The sequence below is a fragment of the Pseudonaja textilis genome, chromosome Z, assembly GCF_049901715.1.
Source record: "Pseudonaja textilis isolate UNSWEBS1 chromosome Z, rPseTex1.2, whole genome shotgun sequence".
Taxonomy (NCBI): domain Eukaryota; kingdom Metazoa; phylum Chordata; class Lepidosauria; order Squamata; family Elapidae; genus Pseudonaja; species Pseudonaja textilis.
Genome location: NC_142008.1, coordinates 127,885,280 through 127,912,151, shown reverse-complemented (window position 1 = coordinate 127,912,151; position 26,872 = coordinate 127,885,280). Strand labels below are relative to the sequence as shown.

Genomic DNA, 26,872 nt, shown 5'->3' with positions numbered 1-26,872 from the left:
TATCTGGAGGGTACCAAATTGAAAAAAACATCAGACCATATTGGGCTGGTTTTGCAAGTGTCGTAGAGTTTTTTCTCTTACAGGCATGATGACATTTTATTTTTGCTATTTTTCATAAAAATAACTTTGGATATAATTAATTGCCTGAAGGTCTGGCAAAGAGCCAAGTTCTGTAATTTAACTGGAATTTCAACAGCAGACCCATACGATAGAAAGCAGCCTTCAGAGCAGACCATGGGATAGAATTGGTTAAAGTTTTCACCGGGCAGTTCGGTGACGCCATGAAATGGCTTCCATTTGGGTGCTACAACTTAGAGGGAGCTTCTTGGGAGCGTGTGCCGTGAAGAGGAGAAAGAACATCAGAATGGAGGAACAAAGATTGGAGCCTGGAAAGTCGGCGAGATGCCTGGTATCCTTTTCAAGTGCTATGGAAAACATCGACGTGAAAAATTAGAACAACATAATGGTTTGATCTTAGCCAGAAAGGAAATGATCACTTGTCCCAGGAAACAGTCACTGAGTTAAATAGGAGTCTCATAGAGGCTTCCTTTGAGGAAAAGTTATTACGCGGGCGTTCTTGTCCGGAATTGGGTTTTTCCAGTCCCATCTTCAAACAACAGGAAATCCTCCAGATTGTCTTGACATGCTGGCCATTTTCACTATCATGTCTGGTCTAGAATTAAGAGTTACTTCTGGAGTACAGTTTGTCCTCATTATTGACTGTTACTTGGTGACTGTTCAAAGTTAGGATGAGCCTCCTCAGAGCTACTTATGAACTGCTTCAGACCTTCTTATGGCTTGCACACACATTAACATTTTTTCTGTGCTTAGCAGTTAGCTTGCATTTATAGCTGTGTTCAGTGTCCCACAGTGATATGACTGATTTTTGTTGCTCTTTCCCCATTTCTGCTGTTTATTTCCAGTTTCCAGCAAAATTCCCATTGGTGAAAATGGGTTAATTTAATGACTGCGGAATTCACTCAACAACCATGTCATTTGCTTAACAACCACTGCAAAAAAAAAGTTGTAAAATCAGATGGTCAAATGGTGACCTGCTTAATGACTGTTATGATTTATGACTGTAATTCAGGACTCAATTGTGGTCATAAATCAAGGACTCTCTGCAACTCACACTGGATCTCCCATTACAAGTGTGTGGCTGTGTATTTGTATTTGATACCCTAATTAAACAACACTCCTTTTTCCTACCCATTTTTACTTCCACTTTTACTTTTTGTGTCTCATTCACTGGCTTTCTACTTAGAGGAATGGAAGCTGGATTTCTAAAAATTTGACAGATGCTCAAGGACTCAGCCATGGCTTAATTTCATCCCTAAGAAGCTCCTTTCTTACCAATACATTTGAATTGCTCAAAAAGTGAATTGATCCTCTAGTTTACTTTTCTCACTTTAAAACTTCCTTTCTTGATCTTGGAAAATAAATCAGAGTTGAATCTATTTAACACTTGGATGGGAGATCCTAGATCCCATAGTTGTAAACTAGGCTGAGATTAAAATGGCATCCCAGGAGAACAAGCACTTCTATAATGTTCTAAGAAGAAACAGAATCATAGGGCAGGAAGGGACCTTGGAAGTCTTCTACTTCAACCCCCTTCCCAAGACAAGAGAACTTACACCATCCCAGACAAATGATTTCCCCATATTTCTCAAAAATCTCCAGCAATGGAGCACCCACAACTCTGGAAGCAAGCTGTTTCATTGATTAATTTTTCTACCTTAACTGTCAGGAAATTTTTCCTTCATTCTGAGTTGGATCTTTATATAAGAAGCTTCCACATCTTATCCTACCCTCAGATGCCCTCTTTTCTCTGTGACAGCTCCTCAAGTCCTAGAAGACAGGTAGTATGTCCTCTTATCCTTCTCTTTGTTAGGCTATAGTGACATACGTGGTTCCCTTAACTGTTCGATCTATTTTTTAGTCTCCAGACTCTTTTTCATCTTTGTTGCCTTTTAAAATATGATCGCATTCTAATATTATATAGTTGGTGTTGAGATTGACTCAAAGGAGAATCTACTTTTAATCTGATCAAAAGTGCTTACTCTCTTTTTTTTAAAAAAAATCTCATCTTTGGTGCATAGCAGTTATGGATCACAACTACATAATTATTAAACAATAGCTAAGGATTAATTGCGCCATGGAAGTTGGGCCTTAAATACACACCATCCTGAAGGTAGCCAATACCTCTGTTTTCTGCCATTCCTGCTTCCTAAATTTTGCTATGCAAATACAAAATTCTCCTGTGGTTGCTGCCCTTGGTACTGATTTCATAAGGATCCCCAAGTCTTTACAGTTCCATGTTTTCAATACAATAAGTTACAGTACTGGTAATAGCAATAGCACTTAGGCTTGTACACCGCTTCACACTGCTTCAGAGTCCTCTCTAAGCAGTTTACAGAGTCAGCATATTGCCCCCCAACAATCTGGGTCCTCATTTTACCGATCTCAGAAGGATAGAAGGCTGAGTCAATCTTGAGCCAATGAGGATCAAACTGCTGAAGTGTTGGCAGTCGGCAGTCAGCAGAACTAGCCTGCAATACTGCATTCTAATCACTGGGCCACCATAGTTTGTGATTCACAACCACAACTGGGACCAGAATTTCCACTGCTAAGCAAAGTGGTTGTTTAAGTGAGTCACACCTGATTTTAGGATCTTTTTTGCCATGGTTGTTGAGTGAATTGTTGCAGTTGTTAAATGAATCACAGGGCTCTTAAGTAAATCTGGCTTTCCCCATTGACTTTGCTTGTTGGAAGCTGGCCTGGGAAGGTTGCAACTGGCTGCAACCATCATAAATACATGCTGGCTGCTAAGCTCTTGAATTTTTATCACACAGCCTTGGGGATGCAGCAATGGTCATAAGTGGAGCGCTACTTGTAAGTTGCTTTTTTCATTGCCATTGTAATTTTGAATGGCTGCTAAACAAATGGATGTAAATACCTAGATAATCCTTGCAGGATCTTGGCTACTTAACCATTTGGATGTACTATATTTGTTAAAGCACAGAGTCTAAATTGATTTTATAAGAGAGCTGAGTATATTTAGGAAGGAATTTCAACTTAAATGCTCATAGAAGAAAACCTTTTATGAATATTTGAAGAGCTGATTCTATCCACAAATTATCCCCTTACAAGTATTTCAGAACTTAGTCCCAGATTAACCATGACATGTATTTTCTGCTTTTGTTTCTTAATATATTGGGTGTGTGGGAGGAGAATATGTGCATATTTCGATTAAAATAAAATAAAAAAACTTAAAAACATCTATGTGTGTTGGTGGATATGGGTGGAATAACAGATTGTTAACTTTCCTTTTCTGCTATAGGAAAACAAACAAGAATAGCAAATCTAAAGGGGGCTAAAACATTTCTGAAATGGAAATGACATCCTTGGCATTTTTTTCTTAGTTTTCCTTGCTTTCCCATTCCCCTATTCTGACATTCACACATTCTCCCCTGATCCAAGCACCCGCAGACACAAGGACCTCATTCCTCCTTGAATTACAATGACATCCACACCAGTGGTGGGATTAAAAAATTTTTTTACTATCAGTTCTGTGGGTGTGGCTTGGTGGGCGTGGCAGGGGAAGGATACTGCAAAATCTCCAGTCAGAGGTGGCATTTGCTGGTTCTCAGAACTACTCAAAATTTCCGCTACCGTTTCTTCAGAACCGGTCAGAACCTGCTGAATACCACCTCTGATCTACACCACACAAAAAGCAGCTTCCTTTCATTTCAGACAAGGGGGAAGCCCTCATGATGAGAGATCTAGCCTGCATCTGAAAACTAATCATGGCTTGATGTAAACCCATGGCTTGATGTAAACTTCCTGGCCAGCAGTAAGGACTGTCACGGATAGCACAATTCAGTGAATTCCCGTTCAAGCCCTCCTGTAGCAGAATTGCCAGTAGTTGGCATACAGGGCTTGACCGATTAGGGATCTAATCGGATTGTCTACTAATCAGGTGGGGCAGATAATCCTGGATTGTGAATGGGAAATCTTATTATTATGATCTCATTTCAGATGTTTGTAACAGCTGGATGAGGCCTAGGCAGTGCCTTGCCATCTCTGCAGGGGATTTGAACATTGGCCTTCATCTCCTTACTTGCTTGATGACCTGTTCTGTTCCCTTTATGCTTGCAAAGCTGCCAATTTCATTCCCCCCTTTAATGTTCCTCCATGAAGGTCTTTAGCCCTTGAAGAGACACATAATACATTGAAAGCTGAAAAGCGACACATTTCCCTCATAAATAAATGCATTAATCCACTATTTTCCACAATTACATTGTTAGCTGGCATACATGGCAGAGGGATCATGCTGAGAGAGAAGGCAAGGAGGAAGCCAAATCCCTTGCCATGATCCGGCCTCTTACATTTTCAGTTCTGTACTTTACAGACAGTCCCAGTTGTCAATTGCTTTTTCACTATGACTTCTTTTTAATATAATTCAGAAATTATTTCCATGTGGCTTCTTTTGGAATCATTTTTCTCAAATACTTAATTTTGGGGGCATTCTCTTCGTAGCAATTAGCTGTATTTTTGCATACCATTTCCTGACTTTCTTTCTTTTTTTAACTGGAGAACTGGATTGTATTTCAGCAGCCAACCACTTGGAAATGGTTTGCAGTTATCTGGAAGGGAAAGCATTAGAAAAAAGCAGGTAAATGAAACATATACGGGTTGGTCTGATTTTTCTTTTTAATGGACTTCAGTTAAATTGCAGAAAGGTTTTGGAATCCAACTTTCATGTTTTTTACAGATGATTTCATTAATTATTTTTGCAGCCTTGTTTCCAGGATGTGTTTCAGTGAGTCATTTAATGTATAAGTGGGAAGTTCAACAAGTAGAAAATTGATTCAGCTAACCCATAAGAAATTAGATTTAGGCCTAAATAGCCCCAGGGTTAAAGCTAACTACATTGGCCAGCAATAAGGAATTAGATTTAGGCCTAAATAACCCCAATCGTACATAAGGTTAAGCTAACTACATTGGCCAGCTGTGTCATGGGGAAATACGAGGTTAACCTAGATGGAGATGGAGATGAAGTCCAAGAGAGACCTATCTAGGCACTCTTCCCATAGGGCATATTGTTTCCATGCTATGAAAAACAACATATCTGGCAACATGTGCCTTCTGCTCAAGGCTCAGAAAAAAGACAGACAGAGATGATAGACAGAGATGATAGATAGACATTCACAGATGATAGATAGATAGATAGATAGATAGATAGATAGATAGATAGATAGATAGATAGATAGATAGATAAGAGAGAGAGAGAGAGAGAGAGAGAGAAATGTCCTTTCAATCCTCCATCCCAGTTAGTTGATTATTCCAGTTCCCCAAAGTGATATATTTCTAAAGCATCACAATCCGGCGAAATCCTATTGAATGTTAGGGTCCCAAATGCCATCCTCTGCATTTCTAACCATCATGCTGTCAAATCTCAAATAGAATATCTTTTTAAAAAATTTCTCATCTAAATAGTACATTTTCTCATCAGGTAAAAACATCAGCAGTGATTTTTTTCTACAACGGCCCTGCTTTGATTCTTCACTTTTCCCTTCTGGGTTGAAATCCACCTAAAAACTCAAACGAAAATGGAGATGGAGATGAGGCAGACACATTATCAGTGATAAGATTTTTCCCAAGAAGGCCACTTTGTGGGCAGTTCTTTAAAGAGCCATCACACACACACACACACACACACACACACGCCCGCCTGGATATACTGACCTGTCAAGCTCTCCCATCATAAGCGGGGTGGTGCTCTGTCCGTTCTCATCTATTTTGACTTAAGTCTGGTTTAAAAATATTCTTCCTTCCCCCTTCCTTGCAGACTCTCTTTTATTTTTAGACTCCAAGATCTGGAAAGCTGTTTTGTTTTGATTTTTTTTCCTTTTTGTAATGCAGTGATTCAGTGCTATTTTACTGCCCTCTGGTGGTCAGGAGCAGTCAATTAAAAACAGTGTGCAAAAATGACGTTTTTGTGCATTAGTCTCTCTCTTGGTGATGGAAGCAGGGGTGGGATTCTACCAGTTCGCACCTATTTGCTAGAACTGGTTGTTAACATTCTAAGCAGTTTGGAGAACTGGTTGTTAGAAGAAACTACTGGCCTAATCCTGTAAGGAAGGCAGGAAGGAAACATTCTGGTGTTGCTTACAGAAACTGCCTCTCCGTTAACCCTTATTACATTCTTGGCAGGACTAGACTTCCTGTCTCAGGAACTTCTCTGGAGTTTTTTCCCCCTCCTTTGCTGGTACTTTGCTTGTGTGGAGTGACCATTCAAAGTTACAATGGCACTGAAAAAAAGTGACTTATGACCATTTTTCACACTTACGACTGTTGCAGCATCCCCACAGTCATGAGAAGCCAGGCGAGGAGATGTGTGCCTCGATGTGAGTGAAATTGAGTTGGCCACGCCCAGCCAATAACATGACACCAAGCCATGCCTGCCACGCCATGCCCACAGAACCAGTTGTTAAAAAAATTGAATTCCACTCCTGGATGGAAGGAACTGTCTTCAAAATAAACACTGAATTTTTAATCTTTTACTTATGTAAATTACTGGGGCAGCTTTGAAAAGGAGGAATAGCAGCATTCTAGGGGAAATCACCAAGGCAAAGTAACTCTTGCCTATGGTCAGGTCCATGATCAAACTGACCTATACTAATTGCAAGACCCATTACAGGTAGTCCTCAACTTAAAACAATTCATTTAGTGACAGTTCAATGTTACAAACAGCACCCAAAAATATGACCCATGTCCATTTTTCATACTTATGACCGCTGCAGCATTCCCATGGTGATGTGATCAGAATTTGAACATTTGACAACTGATTCATATTTATGACGGTTGCAGGGTCCCAGGATCATGGGATCTCCTTTTGTAATCTTCTGACAAGCAAAGTCAGTGTGGAGACCAGATTCACTTAACCACCATATTACCAACGTAACAACTGCAGTGATTCAGTTAACAAACATGGCAAGAAAAGTTGTAAAAGGAGCAAAACTCACTTAACAAATGTCTCGCTTAGTAACATAAATTCTGGGCTCAATTGTGGTTGTTAGTCGAAGTACTCAAATAGAAGACCACAAACAAATCTCAAGCCTGAACTTTCTAGACTAGTTTGAAAAGTTGAAAAAAGTTGGAAACAGGAAGTATATCCCACATTTGGCCAGTACATTGCAGGTTTCTCCTAGAGTAATAGGATAAAAGCAACAATGGAGAGAACCAGATTGATCTAACAGTTAAGGCTCCATGGCAGAAAACAGAAAGTTCTAGTCCTCCCTTAGCCCTGAGAGCCAGCTGGATGACTTTGGGCCAGTCTCTGTTAACCCTATCCGCCGCACAGAGTTATTGTTGTGGGGAAAATAGGAGGAAGAAGGTATATTGGATATGTTTCCTGCCTTGAGTTATTTGTACAGATAATAAATGTGGTGTACAAATAAATAAAATAATAATATTGACTCACAAAATAATTTCTAAAATAAACATCCTGGTTTGCATAGCAAAACGTTTGCGTGCTTTGGGTAAACAGGCACTGGTGGTGCTTATGCGATACTGGCCAGCTTATGTCACAATTACAACCATTATATTTTTACCATTAGCAGGAGAGATTTCACAAGGCATGGGTGTAATAAAGATTTATCTTTGTCCAGGTAGTCCTCAACTTACAACAGTTTGTATAGTAACTGCTCAAGTTAAAACAGCACTGAAAAATATGACTTTATGATTGCTTTTCACAGTTACGACCTTTGCAGCTTCCCCATGATCGTGCGATCAAAATTCAGATACTTGGCAATTAGTTCATATTTATGACCGTTGCAGCATCCCGGGGTCACTTGATCATCTTTTGCGACTTTCTGACAAGCAAAGTCAATGGGAAAGCTAGATTCACTTAACAACTGGGTTGCTAACTTAATGACTGCAGTGATTCACGTAACCACGGTTTCAAGAAAAGTCTTAAAATAGGACAAAACTCATTTAAATGCCTCACTGAACAACAGAAATTTTGGGCTCAATTGTGGTCATATGTTGAGGACTACCTATACACTACTATTTTGCCTCGGGCTATCTTTTATATTTTGCACTTTTTAAAAAAATCAGTCCATTTATAAAGTGGTAACTCTCTCTCTCTTTTTGTTTCATTCAATTGGTCCCATGGGGACATGTGTGGAAATCTAAGAGTGGGAAAACGGTGGAGCAACAGGAGACCCAGTGGTGGTTACTGGGGTGGGGAAGACCAAGAAGAAGGAAGAATGGGGGAAAGGAGGTCTCTCTTGTGGCTGCATGCCTGAACGTGTGTGTGTGTGTGTGTGTGTTCAGGCACATGGATTTGCTCATACAGGTCACAAAAAGGAAGCAAACAAATCTCACATGTCTTTCTGGCAAGGGCATTATGAAGAGGGTCAAAAAACTCACTTCTCCCTGTCAATTCTCTCTCAATATAAATGTACCTCTCTGTTCTCTGCACTGGAATCCAGTAACATCTTTGAAGCTAAAGAGGAGAGAACGTTTTTCTTGGACCAAGCACAAGAACTGATATGAAATTGACAAGAGTTTGCTAGATTCTTCTTCTGGTGGAAGTGCCAGCCAGAAGGTTGTTTCCCACCCATCCAGTAGCCCATTGATGGATGGGCTAAATGCTTCTCACAAGTGAACAACTACACCAAGAAGGAGTCGAACTGGATGTTTTCAAGCGTCGCTTCCAACTATGATTCTTATGACTTTGGGAGGTTTTAAATGGAAAGTGCATTTTTTGAAGGACTGAAAGTAAGGAAATTAAAGTGATTGGCATTCACTTTCCCAACAAGGCTGGGAGGAATAGCGCAGGGGATAAGAAGCCATTGTAGATTTTTTAATGTATTAAATACAGCAACTGATTGTTAACAGAGGGCTTTGAAGTTTAACTTTGCTGTTGGTTTACCTATTAATGACTTGTCCCAAAGGTGCTTTTTCAGGAGGCAACTGGACTTTCTTATTTTTTTCTTTGAAGAGGTTTCACTTCTCATCTAAGAAGCTTCTTCGGCTCTGACAAAATAGTGGGGAATGGAACGCCTTCAAAGAACAAACAAGAAAATCCAGTTGCCTCCTGAAAAAGCACCTTTGGGGCAACCATGATCTGGATGACTTGAGAATCTCTGCGGATTGCTAATAACTTGTTTCTTACATAGAGTCGTAATAGCAATAGTACTTAGGCTTCACCATGCTTTATGGCCCTCTCTAAGCGGTTTGCAGAGTCAGCATATTCTGACCTCGGAAGGATGGAAGTCTCAGTCAGGATCAAACTATTGGCAGTCGGCAGAATTAGCCTGCAATACTGCATTCTAACCATCATGCCGCCATGGCTCTGTAGTAGATCTAGAAATCTATCTACCTCTGTACTAAATGGAGAACAGGCCAAGTTGGTTCTAAATAGATGTAAAAGTTTATAAATTGTGGGCCTGCCTTGCAAGGAGGAGAAACTAACGTTGTTGCAGTATAGTTATTAGTAATCAACTGGGGGGATAATATATATGTATATATATATATTGTCTTTTGTCCTTTTTTAATGTTTTGTCTATTTTTGCTTACTTTTTTTTGTAATACTTTTGGAGGTTTTTTTGAGGGGGAATTTGTATTTTAACTTTCTAAATAATAAAATAAAATGAAATATTAAAATAAAATAAATAAAACAACAATAACAATAAAATAAATAAAATAATAAAGTACAATAGAAATAAAAGAAGCAGGGGACTACAGCCATGAGGGGCCATGGTAAGAATATGTATGGCCCATTTTGTTGCCATCCAGAAGAGTGATTTCTTAAGCACACTTCTTTTCCAGATAAGATCAGCCTGGGAAACAAACAGCTTAAGGTTGCCTTGCAATATATCCAAATGAAAAGTATTGATTAACTAAAACCATGGCAATAAAAGGAATGGCCAGGGTATATGGGAGTTTACAACTTGGAAGGTAAGACGAGTACAGATAATCCTCAACTCCAGACCACAATTGGAATGGGAACTTCCATCATAAGTCAAGTCATACTTGATTTTATGATCATTTTTACAGCGATCATTAAGTGACTCATATGGTTGTTAAGTGAATCCAGCTTTCCCAATGGGTGTTTTTGGCCAGAAATTATAAAAAAAGGTCACAAATCACGGACACGTAACCGCAGAACACGGCAACCTGTCGTAAATGCAAGTTGTTGCCAAATGTCCAAATTACCATCATATGACCATGGATGCAAGTGTTGTAAATGCAAATACAGATTGTAAGTCTTTTTTTTCTCATTTTTTTGAACCATCATTAAAATGAGGACTAAATGGAAAAGAGCATAAAATAGGTACAAAAAATAGGTATATTTTATGTCTGAGAAGTGAAATGAAGGAAAAAGGACAATAAACCTGAAAGCAGAGTTGAACTGACAAAATACTTGTGAGGAAGTGAATATGGAGGCATAATTATAATTGATATGGCTAAAATGTCAGGATCTGTTTAATTTGACTGTTAATTGGGCATGTTTTGCTTCAGTAAATGGTAATGATGGAAGAATTAGGAATGAACTTGAAGAAAAAACTCCAGATTGAATGTGATTCAAGTGGAAGATGTATTCTGTTTGGTGACATAAATTAGTGGTGAGAACATGACATAAGAATACAAAAAAGAAAAAAAGTGATCAACAATCTATGAGTGAACAAGAATGGCCATTACTTGGATAGAATCTGTTCAGGAAAGAAAGAAAAATCCATTTTGACTATGTGGTTTAAGCATTCATATTAATGCATGGAAAAGGAGTTAGAATGGAATGTAAGGGAGGGGATGTACAAATTCTGCATGAAAAAGTAGTTAATCCCAATGGAATACATGAATTACAGAATAACAGATAGAAACCTTCTAGCCCTTGTACTTTTGAAAGTAAAGTTCTGGTTGCACTGAGTTTTAAATAAAGTTGTGTCCCCTCACAAATGGTTATTTGGGGCAATTTCTTCACTAGATTGTATGGGGAGAAGCTACTCCCACAGTGGATGGTTTGACATCTTGTTTGGCAGATTGGCTTGTTTTTGAGTTGGGAAACTTTTTCAAGAGGCAACTTGTTGGGTTGGAAGGGACCTTGGAAGTCCTGTAGTCCAACTCCCTGATCAAGGAGGAGACTCTATACCAGGAGTCTGCAACCTGTGGCTCTGGAGCCACATGCGGCTCTTTCGGCCCTCTGCTGTGGCTCTCTATCAGCTGATCCCACCATGGCTGGCCCCTCTCCTCCCTGTCACTCCTCACCTGGCCTGAGAAGGTAAGCGGGATGGCAGGGCATGGAGACTCGCTCCATATTCCAGAGCAGGAGATGACTGGGCGGGAGTAAGTGGCATTGAGTTGGCCACGCCCACCCAGTCACACCGGTTGTTAAATTATTGACTTCCGGTGTTTTCTTCTTGAGTGTTTAAGGTTGCAGACTCCTGCCCTATACCATTCCCAACAAAGGCTGTCCAATCTCTTCTTGAAAATCTCCAGTAATGGAGCATCCACAACTTCTGGAGGCAAAGTGTTTGACTGATTAGTTGTACCACTGTCAGGAAATTTCTCCTTTCGCCTGGATCTCTCTTTAGTCATCTTCCACCCATTGCTTTTTTGTTCTGCACTCAAGTACTTTGGAGAATAGTCAACCTTCTCTTCTCCATGACAGCCCTTCAAGTACTGAAGCTCCTATCATATCACTCCTAGACCTTTTCTGGTCTCATCAAGGCAGTATAAAGCAATACTATCACTGCACACTGCACCTTTCTTGATGCAACCTAGGACTGCATTAGCTTTTTTGGTGGCTGCAGCACACTGGTGGCTCATACTTAAATAGTGATCTATTAAAACATCTAGATCCCTCTCACAGTGGCTGCTGATGAGCCAGGTACCACCTATTCTATATCCGTGTATTTTTTTCTTGCCCATGTATTGAACCTTTCTTGCCCATGAATTCAAACTTACATTTTTCACCACGGAATTGCATTTTGTAGGATGAGGCCCAGGGTTCAAGTCCTTGCCAACAGTGTTAGATGAGGCAAAGATTGGCCCTTACCACACCATTCCCCCTTCCTATTATGTGAATAACAGAGTTGGAAGGGACCTTGGAGGTCTTCTAGTCTAACCCCCCGTTGAAGCAAGAGAGTCTATACCATTCCAGACAAGTGGCTATCCAGTCTCTTCTTAAAAGGCCCCAGCATCCACAACTTCCGTAGGGAAGCCATTCCACTGATCAATTATCCTCACTACTGGGAAATTTCTCCTTAGTTCTAGGTTGGTTATCTCCTTGATAAATTTCTATCCATTGCTTCTTGTCCTGCGTTCAGGAGCTTTGGAAAATAAGTTGTTCCCTTCTTCTCTGTGGCAGCCCATCAGATATTGGGACACCTCTATCATATCACCCCGAGTCCTTCTTTTTTCTAGATTAGACAAACCAATTCATGCAACCATTTTTTATGTTTGATTTCCAATCCCCTAATCCTCTTCACTGCTCTTTTCTGAACTCTTTCCAGAAAAGAGCGACAAAGAAGAAAATGTCAAGTACTATTGGAACACAGCAGGAACTGGTTAATGGCATGGCCTCATCCAACTGGCCATTCTTGGACATTTTCAGAACTAGATGAGTTATTATGTAACCAGAGGACAATAAAATGGCCTTCCAGCTTGTGAAATAGCCCTAAGATTATTGAAAACAAGAAAATTCTCAGAAATGTCTTTTCCAGCAAGAGAAAAAGGAAAATCGGTATATTGTAATAACTCAAAAATATTGGCTGTCCTTTGGGGATCAACAAGCCAGCTGCCCATGTCAGCTACCTCACTTCTCCAGCTGGTAAAGCTGGATTTCTCTGCAATGCCCTGAAATGAGGGAAATGGACAAAGTCTTGAAAAACAGGATGTTTATGCTACAGTTGAAAGAAGAAAAAAAAATTAAAATGGAAAATACAGACAACACAGGATTTATGATATCGGAAAAAAGAATAGTCACGGACTTCCTTTCTCACATCTGAAAAACATTTTCCGTAAGATCTTTTTTTTTTCTTGCTTGCTGAAAAAAATGTAAAAAAGAGAGCCTTTATGTTGAGAAATCAAGCTGGATATCGATTTATGGAATAATCACAAGGTTTGTGCTATTTGTGGGCATCCTGCTATGCAGTAGACAAATGTAGGAACCGTTTCCTTTTCTCCTGGAAATTTTGGGAGATAGGAGAAATTAACAGGTTAACAGAATTGAAAGGGAGATGTACCTAAATTTTATTAAGGTAAATCACTGCACCCTACCACTGTTCCTAATTCCCAGAGCATTTTAGCACAACATGTCCCAATTAAAGCCAAGGCATGGTTCTAAGAATTCCACTTTATTCTGCATTGGTTATTATTTATTATTATGTAGCACATGATGAGAACATGACAAAGAGAAGCAAACACATGCATACAATCCACATAAGCTGTAGAGGTATGGCAGTGGACTCATAACTGGATGTCCAATTCAGTCATCCAGGCGATACCTTCTGGCCTTGCTTCATGCAGATCTTCTAAGGAACCAGAGAACACACGTCATGGACAGTCTTGCACAATGTATTAAATAGTTTGCATTATCAGCACTACAGTCACAGCAAAGGGAATGTTTTTAGCCCCATTGATACAGGGTAGTGGCAATTTTTCCAGTTTTACATCTCATTCAGTTTCATCCAGACAGAGTGAGGCAGGTTTAAATTGTAGAGGGATTACTAATAGCCAGGCCACAAGAAGGTAATTTGGACCCTTCTTCTCTCCAGACATTCTCAGGCATCATTACGCACCGTGAATGGTGTGTCCAGTTCTGGGTATATGACATTAAGGAAGGAATCAGGCATTCTGGAACACATTCAGAGAATGCTACAGGAAAATAGCAATCTAGAAAATGTTAGAGATTGAATAATTTGGAAAACGCTGAACCTTGAAAAAAATAAATAAATGAAGGGCAGTAGACATTCCAAATACTTGAAGGCTGTTTCACAGAAGAGCAAAACCTCTTCTCTGCCTTTCCAGAGTTCAAGAGTCAGAATAATGAATATAAGTTATAGGAAGCACCTTTGAATTGAATGCTTGGAAATATTTTTTTAAAATAATATTTTTAATGGCAGAGGTTGGACAATCACCTGTGGGAGATGCTTTAATTAAGTTTCCTGCATGAAGAATGTGGTTGACTCTAATGTTCTCCTGCATCTATATTTCTGCAAACTTACATTTAATTTGTGCTTTGAGGTGTTGTGCAAACATTAACACTAACCCATCACCTTTGAACCTAGCAGGTGTGGTTATGTCCTGATTTATGGAAACTCCGCACAAATAATGGGTTAAGGCAACTGGTAAACAAACGCAGAGTTTATTTAAACCCAGCAGGCAGCAAATTCTGAGATTTTGGCTTGGAGGCCTTTTCGCCTCTGTAAATCCAGAAAGAATTCTGGCTTCTTCTTTCTCCTAATTCTTACAAAATTATTATTCCTAGAACTGCTCAGACAGGCTTTTGGCGGCTATTGCAGGAACTGCCCCCTAATTGTGTATTGTTTGTGGTCAGGTATATTTTTATTTTGCAATACTCCCCCCTGTGACTCATAGGGCAAAGAGAGACCAAGCCCACAGACACTTTCAAGTTCTAAAGGTTCACCAAATATTAGAATGCTTGCTTGCTTCTTTCGCAACTAACCTAGCAGTGATGTAGGGATTTATTGGTGCCTTTGATTTTTATCTCCTTTTTATTTACAGGTTCAAGGCAGTGTAATGTATATGAGATAGCCAGGGCAGGACAAACAGAGATTGACCCAGAGTAACAGAATAACAGAGTTGGAAGGGACTTTGGAGGTCTTCTAGACCAACCCCTGGTTCAAGCAGGAAACCCATTGTCATTTCAGATAAATGATTGTCCAGTCCCTTCTTGAAAGCCTCCAGTGTTGAAGCACCCACAACTTCTGAAGGCAAGCCATCCCACTGATTGTTCTCACTATCAGGATTTTTTTTAGTTCTAGGTTGGGTTTCTCTCTGATTAGTTTTCATCCATGGCTTTTTGTTCTGCCTTCAAGAGCAGGACAAGAAGCAATGGATGGAAATTAATCAAGGAAAGAAACAATCTAGAAATAAGGAAACATTTCCTGACAGTTAGAACAATTAATCAGTGGAACAACTTGCCTCCAGAAGCTGTGAATGCTCCAACACTGGAAGTTTTTAAGAAGAGATTGAACAACCATTTGTCTGAAGTGGTGTAGGATTTCCTGCCTCAGCTGGGGGTTGGACTAGAAGACCTCCAAGGCCCCTTCCAATTCTGTTATTCTGTTCTGTTCTAGTGCTGAAGTCCACACATCTTAAAGTCCCTGAGATTGAGAAAACTGCTGCAAAGGTTGACCTTTGGTGTTACAGATATACATCAGTGCCTATAAAGTGTATCCAACACTTACGGATGTATTATGATAGAACAAATCCTTCATTATGTACATGATGTTTGTTTGTCTGTATGTATGCATGTACACTGATTATATTACCTTGTTGTCTGTATGTACAATCAAGAGCTTACGCATTGGAGATAAATCCCTTGTGTTTCCAATCACACTTGGCCAATAAAGAATTCTGTTTTGTTATTTGCTGGCTGTTCACACAACTCCACTAGCTAAGAACCTTTTTCTCCCGCTTTAAGCTGAAACCCCAGATTTATTTTAAAAAAACAAACAAACCCTCTTTTGCTGGATTTTCTTCATTTTGTCCACAGGTTCTTTGCGGATTATCAGCCTAGTTTAATTCCCAAACTTTGTTGCTGATCAATCTTCCTTAAACATAATTTACCTTTGGGTTGTTCCTTGGAGCTTACTGTTTTGAAGGGTTTTGACAAGCTTGTCTGAGTCAGCTGGCACGGAGCTGGAGAATATATGCCCCGATCTCTTTTTGCTTATTGTTGCACAGGAATGCAGCTCCAAGGAGATGGCCCTTTCCCCCCCCCCCCACCTCTTAACAATCTTGTCAATATAGGAGTGGCTGAGAGGCAGAAAAATAGCCTGCTTTTATACCTGGAACAGTACAAACCTCTGGGACTAAGAAGCAATTAAACACCATAGTTTTATTCAAAGCCCATTTAAAAAAAAAAGGCCAAGGAAGATTTTGCTGACTTGTACAGGTACTCCTTGACATACAACCGTTCATTTAGTGACCATTCAAAGTTACAACATCACTAAAAAAGTGATTTATGATTTATGACCATTTTTTGCACTTATGATCTTTGCAGCATCTCCGTGGGCATATGATCAGAATTCGGACCCTTGGCAACTGACTTGTATTTATGACCTTAGTTTGCAGTGTCCTGGGATCGTGGGAGTCTCTTTCTTTGTGACCTTCCAGCAAGCAGAGTCGATGGGGAGGCCACACTCTCTGAACAGGCTACTAACTTAACAATTGTACTGATTCACTTAACGACTGTGGCGGGAAAAGGTCGTAAAATGGGATAAAAGCTCACTTCACAAACATCTCCCTTAGCAACATAAATTTCGGGCTCAGTTGTGGTCGCAAGTTGAGGACCGCCTGTTTAACTTGTTTACCATCCCACAGTGCTATCCCTCCACCTGGTATATGCCAACCTTTCTCATTTATCAGCCGGAAGCTCAAATCTAGGAAGCCCCCACTGTCACTTGTGTAATATCTGCTCAGCCAAGCAGGTTGGTGAATATCCAGCCATATAAATGACTCCATGAAAAAGGTGCCAGGCTTTGAATTACAACAGACAGTCTCCGTATAAATGGGGTACATAGTATCCTCCCCTTAGTGTGACTGTGGGATTCCACGTCCAACTGTAAATCACACCGTGACTGGATGTAAGCTGAGGATAAATTACCAATCCAGTAAACTGTTTTCTTTTGTATAAACGACGCTGCACTTCAATGGTTAGATGGTTGACGTCTGAATATAGATCTTTTTTTAAACATTCATATTTTATTGTGCTTTTGATCTAGGCAAAATGTTAATATATATTGCAAGTCCATGTGTCCTACACAAAAATAAACATCCTAGCGGTTTTGAAGAGCTACTACCTAGGACAGGTGAAGTTCAGGCAATGGGATCTTCCGTCAAACACCTGCACAGCTCATTTGATCCTTGGGCAGCAGCCTTCACCACAATTTCATTGTGACTTGGAGCATTTTGATCTAGATCAGGACTGTCAAACTCGCATCACCATGGAAGTGTCATGTGACGTATCGGGCCCTTTTTTTCCCTTTGCTAAACCGGGCGGGGGCGGGGCCAGCACGCGATGCATCCAGCCTGTGAGCCATGAGTGGGCCACACCCCTGATTGGCGAGTAAAGTGTGGATTGCTACACTTGGTTGCTGTCAGCTGGGCCCTTTCTGATTTGATCGGATGTGAATTGGTTCCCAGTTCCACCCATCAGTGTAGAATCTTAGCATCTGCTTAGCTTTGGTCACTGTTTTCCCTTTCTCCAAAGATTTTTCTTTTCACCTGTCATTCACCTGTTTGTTAAATTATCCCTGATGGCATGTTGCTGGCCATCCTCCCATATTCAAGAAAAGTTCAAATGAAGTTGCTTTGGCCAAACGTGTAACATTTGTCAAAAGATGGAAGCTCCTTTAGGTCTTGGGCCTGTCTGGTTCTTGGGAGTTATAAAAGGAACTTCTCACTTCAGTGCCCAGTTGAGGTCTAGAAGGGGAGCTGCGCAGATGCAACTAGGAGCTTGCTAAGAGCTGGATAATCATATGCAAGATCGAAAGGGCAAAGGGCAAAGTAACACGCAAGCATGAAATTTGATCTGTAAGCCCAGATTCCTTCATTAAGATGGGCAGCTATTGAAATTGAATAAAGTGCTCTAGAACTTTGTATCAGGCAACTTGCTTTAAAAGGAGGAGGAAATTAGGGGATGTAGTTACAATCTGAAGGTTGTATTTAGATACTGACTAAGGTCAATCATAAACTAAGTCATTCTGTTCCTGTGCTTTACTGAAGCTGCTTAAGAAGCAAGTGCAGCTGACATGTGAATACAGTCAGCAAACCACAGTTTTAACAAACTTGGCTTGTTTAATCAACAAAACAACTCTATGCCTCAGAGTCTTAAGGGACTGTGGAGGGGAACAGGACCTGTGTTCGGCACCAGGGATAATCTCAGGTTGCATCCAGGGCTCTATCATAAAAGGTATAAAGTGAAAAGATGAGCAATGCTGCAGTTGCCTTGCTGTTTTTTTAAAATACCCATACATAGATATCCGCATGGAAACATGTAGCTTTCTTAATAGACAGAAGTCAAAAACAGAGAAATTCATTGTTATGCAACAAAGCTGAAAATAACTGTAGATGATATACATGGTTAAAAAAAAAACTTTTACAGCACCCAATCTTCAACAAAATAAATAAATTTCTAAGTGAAGCCCCAAAGGTGTTCTTTTCAAGAGGAAATTGGATTTTCTTTGAAGATATTTTGCTTCTTTATCCAAGAAGCTTCTTCAGCTCTGACTGCTGAAGAAGCTCTGACTGCTAGTCAGAGCTGAAGAAGCTCCTTGGATGAGAAGTGAAACGTCTTCAAAGAAAAACCAGAAAGTCCAGTTACCTCTTGAAAAAGCATCTGTGTGAAGGGCCTACATAACACTATTGGTTATACAGCAACAGATTTTACTCAAGGCCACTAATTCCCATCATCCACTGCTTCCAGCATGTCCCACACACATACGTCCAGGGGTGGGATTCAAATTTTTTAACCACCGGTTCTATGGGCATGGCTAGGTAGGCATGGGCATGGCCATATGACTGGGTGGGCATGACTTCTTTTTTTGCAGCACACCCCTCCTCATTTTGGGGTCTTTTGGGCCTCAGGGAAACCTCCTGGGTGAAGCAGTAAGACAGCGAGGGGGATCCCGGAACAGCTGATCATTGGAACAGCTGATTGTTGGGAGGGGGAAAAATATCTTAAAGAGTGACTGGGCAGGAAAGAACGCAGTCAACGATGTTGGGCATGCATGCGATATTGCACATGCACGATAAGGACTGACTGGACAGGGAGGGGCAGGCAGACAGCAGCGGGGCCAGCCAGGGACATGATTTGCCGGTTCTCTGAACTGTGCAGGATCATAACAATCGGTTCTATAGAACCGGTCCAAACCGGTAGAATCCCACCCCTAGATATGTCCCTTCAGGCTCTTTCGCTTGATCCATTATATCTCTCTTCCTTAGTTTTTAAACTTCTCACAGACTTCATAAAAGATAATTGCAGCTCTCATGAGAATATAATATATTTATTTGCTTGCTTAACTTAATCGTTGGCCATCAAGGAGGCTTTCCAGTCATACATTTCTATTGCACATGTCATGTAAGATAATTGTGGCTAGAAAAATCATAGGATAGCATCCTAATCTCCTTTCACACTTAAGAGTATATCTGCTTACTCGGATCATTAGGGACTGGTTAGAGATGATATCAAAAACATGAACCTCGATCCTTATTGCACTTAAAGGTCATTGAGGTAGGAAGAAAAACATGGAACTGGTCTGTAGTGACATGCAATAGATCAACAATCCATCTTCCAAAGATAAGGAATGGTAGAAGATGAACTGGACCTTGCTGCCTTCTGGATAATCTTTGAAGCATGCTAAATCAATGCAGGCAGATGGATAAACACACTCAGATAGAAGAAATTCAACTGAGCAGATTGGAATGTATGACATGATAGAAATATTGAAGACCGTCATCAAAAGTAATTTTGAAAAGAGTTTGGGACTTTGGCTGGAAGAAAAAAGCCCTTGTCGAGTTGAGAATGAGATACTGATGCACTCAGCCAAAATCTAAAACGTATTTCTTTGGTATTTGACATTTCTGCTTGGGAAACAGAGGGTTTACCCATTCCTGCAAAACTATAGGCCTACTTCCAAAGGTCATCTAAGACAAAGGTAGTTACTGTACAAATATATAACATCACCGTCTCAAACCAGTCAACATAAGGCCATAGGTTAATATTGCAAATGTCCTGAGTTTAGCACAGCTGAAATCCAGGAGCTTTCCATTCCCCAACTCTGATTCCTCCAGAGCGATTTCCCCTTTCGTGTTGACCTGTCTTGCGGGGCCTACTTCTCCATCTGCTTTTCTGCTGCGACCTCTTGGAGCCACCTGATTGTGCGATTCTTGCTTTCCTCCCAAGTGAAGCAGGGTTTGTATCCGAAGTGCTTCAGGGCCTTGTCGGTTTTTATAGTGAAGGTAGTGCTGGCAATCACCAGGGTGTAGGGGTTGAGGATGGGGGCATACACACAGAAGGGCTTTAGGAGCCACTGCAGGATAGCATTGAGCAGAGCTATCAGATGGAGGAGAAAGAACGGCAGCAGTGGGTGTGACCCCAAGAGGCGGAAGCCACACGGGCTCAAGAACTCCATGTTAAAGTCCTCGTAGCTCTTGTACGGAGAGTCATCATAGCAAAAATAAACTTGGCCCCCAATGGTTGAGGGGTCCTCTTGAATCTTCTGAGAAACCAGGACATGCATCCAAGCCACATTGCCTACAGAAGGAGCAAGTTAGGAGACCAAAAAGATAATCAAGTGAGGGACGTTTCACTAGCCGATGCCACTTTTGTGAAAATGTGGAATAATATGGAGATTCAATAACGTAGCACTGTTTATCAACCTAACACAGCAGGGATAAGATCTCAAACGTGTTTTTAAAAATAGTGCTTCCTATCTTCTGTAAATTAAAAGTCTTAACACAAGATCTGATCACACAAGACATTGAAACAGGGATTGTGTTTGTGTGTGCGTGTGCCCATGTGTGTACAGGCATGTCTATTGTTTGAGAAATTTAGAACAATTAATCCGTGGAATGACTTGCCTGCAGAAGTTGTGGGTGATCCAACACTGAAGGCTTTTAAGAAGAAACTGGACAACCATTTGTCTGGAGTGGTCTAGGGTCTCCTGTTTGAACAGGGGGTTGGACCTCCAAGGCCCCTTTCAACTCTGTTATTAATTTCCCAGTTCATATTGGGGATGGAGATTTTAGGGAATGGGTTAGGTCTTGCTTTTACTTATACTGTAATAGAGATAGCAAATAAATCCAGCAGCTAAATGGAAGTTGTTTTCTTTTTTAAAAAAGTTTTTTTTTTTTCTTACAAAAGGGCTTTTCAAGTTTCCTGCCCAAATCCTTGAGGGAGTCATAAGTAACTTGTGGGGGCTACACACTTAAAAAAAACCTGAAATCTGATCAGGCTTACTCAGACAAAATGCAAACAATGTCAAGACTCACTGCAAGCTTTGCTCCTTTATTTTTCTTGCAAAAGGAGGGTGGCTACTGGCTCAGAATGTTTGATAAATGCTGTGAGAAATATTAAGGCGGGCATTTGTTTTTCATCTAACCTAAATAATCTAAACATTATTTTTATTCCCTCTAAGGGAAAAAAGGATCCCAAACTTTGAGATCCTGCCCTGAACAACGTGTCAAATTAGTATGAATTCACATCAGGCTTATTTCTTGGGTCTGAAATTTATATCCAAGGGCTATGATTACCAAATGGTAATTCAGAGATGTACTTGACAGCAGAGAGTAGGGCAATGGTTCTTAAGAAGTCCTCATGAAAGAGAATATCTGCAGCTTAGGGTTGAACTGTGGGGTTCCTGGTGCTCTCTGAGCTTGGTTACTTGCTTTCAGACATTTCATTACCTGGTTAGATAATATCATCATTGTGAAGGAGTACAGTGTTTGCTCCTTGTTTATTTATAGGAGTTTGCCCTGCTGGTGTTAGTGGAGGTGCATCATGTGACAAACAATAAAGTAGAAAACAATACCCTAATCAAGGAACTACCCAGGAAACAAAAACCAAACCACACCTACCAACAAAGGCAGGGGAAGCTACTGTCTATAAACAGGGAGCAAACCCCAATTTCCATGGCACTGATGACATTACCTAGTCCAGTAATGAAATATCTACAAGTAAACAACCAAGTTCAGAGGGCATTGAGGACTCCACAGTTCTTAAGAAATTCAGAACCTGATATAAAGAAGTATGTACATACAAGAACATGCACAAGAAGAGTAAAAGCATCTAAATAAACAAAAGTGGGTCAAGAGTGCACCAGGCACCATCCTAACTTACCTACATAGACCCTGCCATGCTCCACAGAGGATGGGATGGCCCGGATCATGTACTTCTTTGTCATCAGCCCTTTCTCATAAAACTCCTTCATCAGCAGATGGTTCTCCCCATAGATGCCTATTGGACGAACGGCACAAGTGACTAGCCGTTTCCCATTCAGCATCTGCAGAAAAGAAAGATTTTCTGTAGCTGATTGGCACATCTGAATATGTTGTGGGTGGACAATCCACCATCGAGACAAGTTAGAAATTGGTGGCAAAGTCTTTATTTAGGTTGGGTTGCTGGACTGTCATCCCAAGTTTCCCTGGAGATTCAGACAAGGGATATTTTTCCTCCTGGTTTCACCTAACAACAAGCATGTGAGATAGGTTGGGGGCCCAAAGTCACTTCTCCAGTGAACTTTCATGGCTGAAAGCAGACTCCACTAACCACAACTCAAGGAGGTAGACTGGACAGACCATACATGGCCCAGAGTCACCCATCATTGAGGAAGGATTTGAATCTGGGTCTTCCTTCACCATGATATACCATTGTCTGTCTAGTCAAGACAACAGCGTTGGATGAAGCAGCCTAGGATTCAAAGCCCACAAAATGATGGGGGAAGAACACAGAGAAGGCAGTGTAACAACACTATACAGCATTGTACGCCAAGACAACTAGACACTTTCTTCCATTCTGCTGAACATCTAATTCTCGCAGCTGATAAAATAGAATGACTAAGTGTTTGTTTGTTTTTTGCCTGATGTGTATGTATATTAACTCATAGGGTGTGGTTTCAAGATTATTATTTTTTCATTTTATAATTTTTACTTTCTCCTTTTTATAGGCTGTACACTTCAGTATTATTTTATTTATTTTTTATTTATTTATTTTGATTGATTGATTGATTAATTGACTGACATTATTACTATAATGTGTTGTTTTGCAAGTACACTAAATGCTTCTGCACCAGAGACAAATTCCTTGTGTGTTTAACCACACTTAGCCAAATAAATAAACCATGTAAGTATCTATGTAGGCACAGCTGCTTCAGGTAGCCTTCTTCACCCTTGTACTCTGGAGATAACTCGACCTGCATCGCACAGATTAATCAACAGTCACCACACCCTGCCTGAATCTTTTGCAGAGTGCCAGTTTCAAGGAAATCACTACGGACTTAGGGGCAGGCTGAGTTTGAGATAGAAGGACGCCAAGAAGCACATGGCTTGGTTAACTCGGAAGACATTCAAACTCCTCTGTCAAGTTCTAGCTTACCAGTTGCCCATTGGCTTCGAGGGCCAGCTGCTCGGCCTTGGCCTTGCTAAGTGGGTAAGGATGGTGGTGGATGGCCTCATAGGTCGTGTTCTCGTTGCCCCTGCAAGCAAAGAAGAAAGCAACAGAGGCAATCAAAACCCCGTGCTTGCAACAAGTGAGACCAAGAGCAGTTAACCAGGTCACCGTTAACAGTTATGTGTCTTAAATGCACTTTAGCGCTGTTCATTTAAATCTAGAACAATTGCTACAGTGGCTGCTGCCCCCTGCGTTACATAGGAGAGGACAATACTCCTGAACCCTTAAATCAATGGTAGGATACAAAATTTTTTACTACCGGTTCTGTGGGTGTGGCTTGATGGCTTGGGGGCATGGCAGGGGAAGGTTACTGCAAAATCCCCATTCCCTCCCCACCCCACTAACCTGCTTTCCAGCTCCATTCTCCTATGCAGGGCAACAAAAGAAGACCCAGTCAATCAGCTGGGACTCAATGGGAAGCAGAATGTAGATGGGGCGGGGCCAGTCAGAGGTGGTATTTGCCGGTTCTCCGAACTACTCAAAATTTCCGCTACCGGTTCTCCAGAACTGGTCAGAACCTGCTGAATTACCACCTCTGCCTTAAATGATATGGGGAAGAAAAAGGGGGGAGAACTTTGCAGCTTCTTTTGACTTCCCCATGGTGGAAAGGGTTGTATCTAATAGGTTTCCTATATGCATCCGTTAAAGGATTACACTGGTAATCCTCGACTTATGACCACAATTGAACCTCAAATTTCTGTTGCTTAAGCGGGACAGTTATTAAGCAAGTTTGGCCCCATTTTACAACCTTTCTTGCCACTGTTGTTAAGTGAATCACTGCAGCTGTTAAGTTAGTAAAATGGCAGTACAGTGAATCTGGATACACGTTGGCTTTGGTTGTCAGAAAGTCACAAAAGGTGATGATTGTATGATCTCGGGACACTGTGACCTTCATAAATATGAAGCAGTTGGCAAGTGTCCAAAGTTTGATCACATGTCCCTGGGGCAAGCTGCAGTGGTCCATAAATGTGAAAAACAGTCATAAGTCATTTTTTTTCACTGGCCGTTGTAACTGAATGGTCATAAGCTGAAGATTTCTTGGACCCTGCAGTGATTTTTTTTCTAATTGGCAAACCTTGAGGTGACTAAGCTTCTAACCGCAAGCAACTTTCCTTGCTTGTTAGAAGAGAGAGCAGAGCCATTGGCCCACACCCATAGAGAGCGCTAGGCCTTTAAAATATGTTCCTGGCTTGTCTCCATGGTGACTGTTAGTAACTATATCCCTGTTGCCATGGCATTGCTAGGAGAACCCAGGGAAATCCTTGAATAGGGCCAAAACATGTGTGTCTGACCTAAAACAGGGGAACTCCCTATTATCTAACAGCCAACACTGAAACTCAGTTAACTCTTTAGGTGTTCGCTTCTATTTAGAAAACATGCATGTTTAGGCCCTTCAATAGCTAAAACAGTGTGAGAAGGCTCAAAATAATAAGAAACTCCAAAGTTGGCCAAATTAGAACATAGAATAATAGGGTTGAAAAGGACCTTGGTTGCCAATTAGTCCAACCCAAGGGGAACAGAATTTTAACAGAAATTGTATTTTTCAAGAGGACATTCTTGTTTTTTCTTTGAAGACATTTCTCATTCAAGAGGCTTCTTGAGCTATGATTGGATGGTGGGGAGTGGAAGGATTTATCCTCCTTGCAGACAGCTGGTCATTTTATGGAGTAATTGAGGCCACTTGGAAGTTTGTTTGTGTCCTCAGGGTCATCTGAGTAGTGAAAATGGGCATGGAGCCTTCTTGGTACTGCTGAAAAGACTGTATTGTGGAGCTATGATTTCTTCAGGATGTTCTTCTACTGCTCTGTGTTTCTTCACTGTTGGACACAGATACAGACCGTTGGAGTTGAGTCTGTGTTGTCAGTTTGAGGTGCAGAAAACAGAGGAAAACATCCTGAAGAAAGCAAAGCTCCACAAGACAATCCTTTAAACAGTACCAAGAAGGCTCCATACCATTTGCACTACTCAGGTGACCCTGAGGATACAGACAAGCCTTCAAGTGGCCTCAAAGACTCTCTAAAAAGAATCCAAATGACCAGCTGTCTGTTAGGAACATAAATCTTTCCATTCCCCCACCATCCAGTCAGAACTGAAGAAGCTTCTTGGATGAGAAGCTGAACATCCTCAAAGAAAAAAACAGTGGCCTTTTGAAAAAGCACCTTTGGGACAACCACAATCTGGATGACTGAGAATATCTACAGACAACAGAAACTGTAAAAAAACTCCGCAGTTTCTTGGCCTAATGAAGTGCATCATTTTATATTATTATTATTATTATTATTATTATTATTATTATTATTATTATTATTATCATCATCATCATCATCATCATCATCATCATCATCATCATCTGCACAGTCAGCCAGATGTTCAGACTGGGTTTGGCATTTTTGTCAACCTATTGAGTCCTTACCAAGGACTGGGATAGGCAAATCTCGATATTTGGTGGTGTTACAGATATCGCTGCAAGATGGAAGCTGTTCCAAGTAAAGCTGCCTTCTGCAATTGACTGATGGCAAATGTCAATGCCAGTAGTGTTCAAATGGTGCTCCAGTTGTTTTGGGACCTATTATTATTATTGTTGTTGTTGTTGTTGTCGTCATCATCATCATCATCATTATTAAATCTTTAGTGAGATTCACAGCCTTTGGGGCTGTTTGGTAGCTCAATAGCTTGAGTCCTAACCAAGGACCTAGGAATTGTTAAGGTAGTGTCGGAAGATATAAGCTGTCCCTAGTAGGGTGGTTTTTTATAGAATCGGGGTATTCAAGTCTGAAAAATTCAGAATTTCCAAATAGCAAGGTAGTCCTTTAGGTATTGCTCCAAGGGCTCCAATTATAATTGGGATACCACACAATTTCTTTTTCCAAAGTTGCTCAACTTCAATTTGTAGGTCCGAATACTTTGTGATTTTTTTTCTTGCTGAGCATCTTCAATTTGTGCATCACCAGGTATTGCAATGAACCTACCTTTTTCAAACCTATTATTATTATCATTGTCATTGTTGTTGTCATTATCATTATTATTATTGAAAAATAAGCAACTCCTACTTGTAGAAAGGGTGGCCTTTTATGTTAGGTCCTACAACCTCCATGCTGCTAGTGTAAACCAGATACTGGACTCCTTGTGTGACACAGGCCTCAATTACGTTTTTGGTTCCTAGAGGGAAAGAGGGGAAAAAGGGGGATAAGATGAGAAGTGGAGGAGAAGGAGAAACAATGCAAAACTTGGCTGTCCACCACAGCCCTCACCTGCTGGAAAAGAAACAGGTCTCCCAGGAATTAAAAAGCAACAATGAAATCTGTGGGTTTTTTATTGCATAGGAACCAATTGTTTTAGCACCTCATTTTCCCATAATAAACAGAGGCAGAGTGCCATTGCAACTTTGGTCACTAAATAAACTGCTGGGAAACCAAGAACTAGCTATACTGCCTTTGGTGACTG

At 40.7% G+C, this 26,872-nt stretch overlaps 2 protein-coding genes across 9 annotated transcripts in view; one reads left to right on the top strand and one right to left on the bottom strand.

Moving 5' to 3' along the window:
• The window catches only part of STX1B (syntaxin 1B), a 119,825-nt gene that overhangs the window by 83,759 nt on the left and 9,194 nt on the right, over positions 1-26,872 (top strand). For 2 of the 3 annotated variants that reach the window (XM_087915953.1, XM_087915951.1), the window contains exon 10: positions 12,525-13,845. The exons of the other annotated variant lie outside the window; for it this stretch is intronic. In XM_087915953.1, coding sequence (XP_087772079.1) covers positions 12,525-12,635 — 111 coding nt within the window. In that variant the 3' untranslated portion in view covers positions 12,636-13,845. Of the gene's footprint in view, positions 1-12,524; positions 13,846-26,872 lie in introns of those variants that run through there. 3 annotated transcript variants of the gene reach the window in all.
• Positions 19,247-26,872, bottom strand: part of HSD3B7 (hydroxy-delta-5-steroid dehydrogenase, 3 beta- and steroid delta-isomerase 7) — an 81,835-nt gene continuing 74,209 nt past the window's right edge. For all 6 annotated transcript variants that reach the window (XM_026721101.2, XM_087915946.1, XM_087915942.1 and 3 more), the window contains 4 exons: positions 26,479-26,587; positions 23,354-23,453; positions 22,100-22,262; positions 19,247-20,515 (listed from right to left, as the gene is read on the bottom strand). In XM_026721101.2, the coding sequence (XP_026576886.2) occupies positions 20,091-20,515; positions 22,100-22,262; positions 23,354-23,453; positions 26,479-26,587 (797 nt within the window). In that variant the 3' untranslated portion in view covers positions 19,247-20,090. The remainder of the gene's footprint in view (positions 20,516-22,099; positions 22,263-23,353; positions 23,454-26,478; positions 26,588-26,872) is intronic.